General features: G+C 50.5%; 1 protein-coding gene across 4 annotated transcripts in view; it reads right to left on the bottom strand.

Moving 5' to 3' along the window:
- Positions 1-365: 365 nt before the first annotated feature.
- ccdc180 (coiled-coil domain containing 180) overlaps positions 366-1,485 on the bottom strand; it is a 39,594-nt gene continuing 38,474 nt past the window's right edge. For 2 of the 4 annotated variants that reach the window (XM_039802452.1, XM_039802454.1), the window contains one exon: positions 366-575. In XM_039802452.1, the coding sequence (XP_039658386.1) occupies positions 444-575 (132 nt within the window). In that variant the 3' untranslated portion in view covers positions 366-443. The remainder of the gene's footprint in view (positions 576-1,485) is intronic. The other 2 variants (XM_039802453.1, XM_039802455.1) reach the window with 1 other exon arrangement.

The following is a 1,485-nucleotide window of genomic DNA, read 5'->3' as shown; positions in this document are numbered from 1 at the left end:
GGCCGGAACAGCGCTGACACACAACACACACACACACACACACACACACACACACACACACACACAGATCATATTAAAAAGGTAACTAAAGTCATAGTATATGACAGTGTTTGTTAGGGTGTGTGTAATGTGTGTGTACTTTCACGGCAGCGTCTCTGTGCTCGATAACAGCCAGATGTCCCAGGGTGCACCTGGTCGTTGTGAGGGATGCTTTTGTCGTTGTGTGGTAACAATGGTGACACATGGGATGTGGCTGAATAAAAACATACACACACACACACACACACACACACACACACACACACACACACACACACACACACACACACACACACACACACACACACACACACACACACACACACACACACACACACACCATAAAAGGTGGAGACTTTATGAATAATAAAGTAAATCCTTGTGTAGAGGTCAGAGGTCAGGAGTTACCTGCTGGCTCCTGTCTCCGTGGTAACAGTGTGTTCAGTTGACGGCAGCTGGTCCAGCTGAGAGAACAGCTGTTCTGTCAGAGCACCCAGTGATGTCACAAACTCCTCCTCTCTGACTCTCACACACTCCTGGAGACACACAGACACACACAGAGACACACACACACACAGACACACACACAGACACACACACACAGAGACACACACACACAGACACACACAAACAGACACACAGAGACACAGACACAGACACACAGACACACAGAGACACACACACACAGAGACACACACACAGACACACACAAACAGACACACAGAGACACACACACACACACAGAGACACAAACACACACAGACACAGACACACAGAGACAAAAAAACAAGCAGATTAAATAGTTATTTGATTCTAAACAGAAAATATAAACTGGACGAATATCCGCTCTCTGTCAGAGATACAAAGCGGAGTGTGTCCCGTACAGGTAGACAGGTGCAGCAGTGTGTGTGTGTCCCGTACAGGTAGACAGGTGCAGCAGTGTGTGTGTGTCCCGTACAGGTAGACAGGTGCAGCAGTGTGTGTGTGTCCTCTGCAGGTAGACAGGTGCAGCAGTGTGTGTGTGTCCTCTGCAGGTGAACAGGTGCAGCAGTGTGTGTGTGTCCTCTGCAGGAAGACAGGTGCAGCAGTGTGTGTGTGTGTGTCCTCTGCAGGTAGAGAGGTGCAGCAGTGTGTGTGTGTGTCCTCTGCAGGTAGACAGGCGCAGCAGTGTGTGTGTGTCCCGTGCAGGTAGACAGGTGCAGCAGTGTGTGTGTCCTCTGCAGGTAGACAGGTGCAGCAGTGTGTGTGTATCCTCTACAGGTAGACAGGCGCAGCAGTGTGTGTTTGTCCCGTGCAGGTAGACAGGTGCAGCAGTGTGTGTGTCCTCTGCAGGTAGACAGGTGCAGCAGTGTGTGTGTGTCCTCTGCAGGTAGACAGGTGCAGCAGTGTGTGTGTCCTCTGCAGTTGGACAGGTGCAGCAGTGTGTGTGTTTCCTCTGCAGGTAGA

The sequence above is a fragment of the Perca fluviatilis genome, chromosome 6 (assembly GCF_010015445.1).
Source record: "Perca fluviatilis chromosome 6, GENO_Pfluv_1.0, whole genome shotgun sequence".
NCBI lineage: Eukaryota > Metazoa > Chordata > Actinopteri > Perciformes > Percidae > Perca > Perca fluviatilis.
Note: the sequence above shows the minus strand (reverse complement) of the source record. Positions and strands in the feature narration are given on the sequence as shown.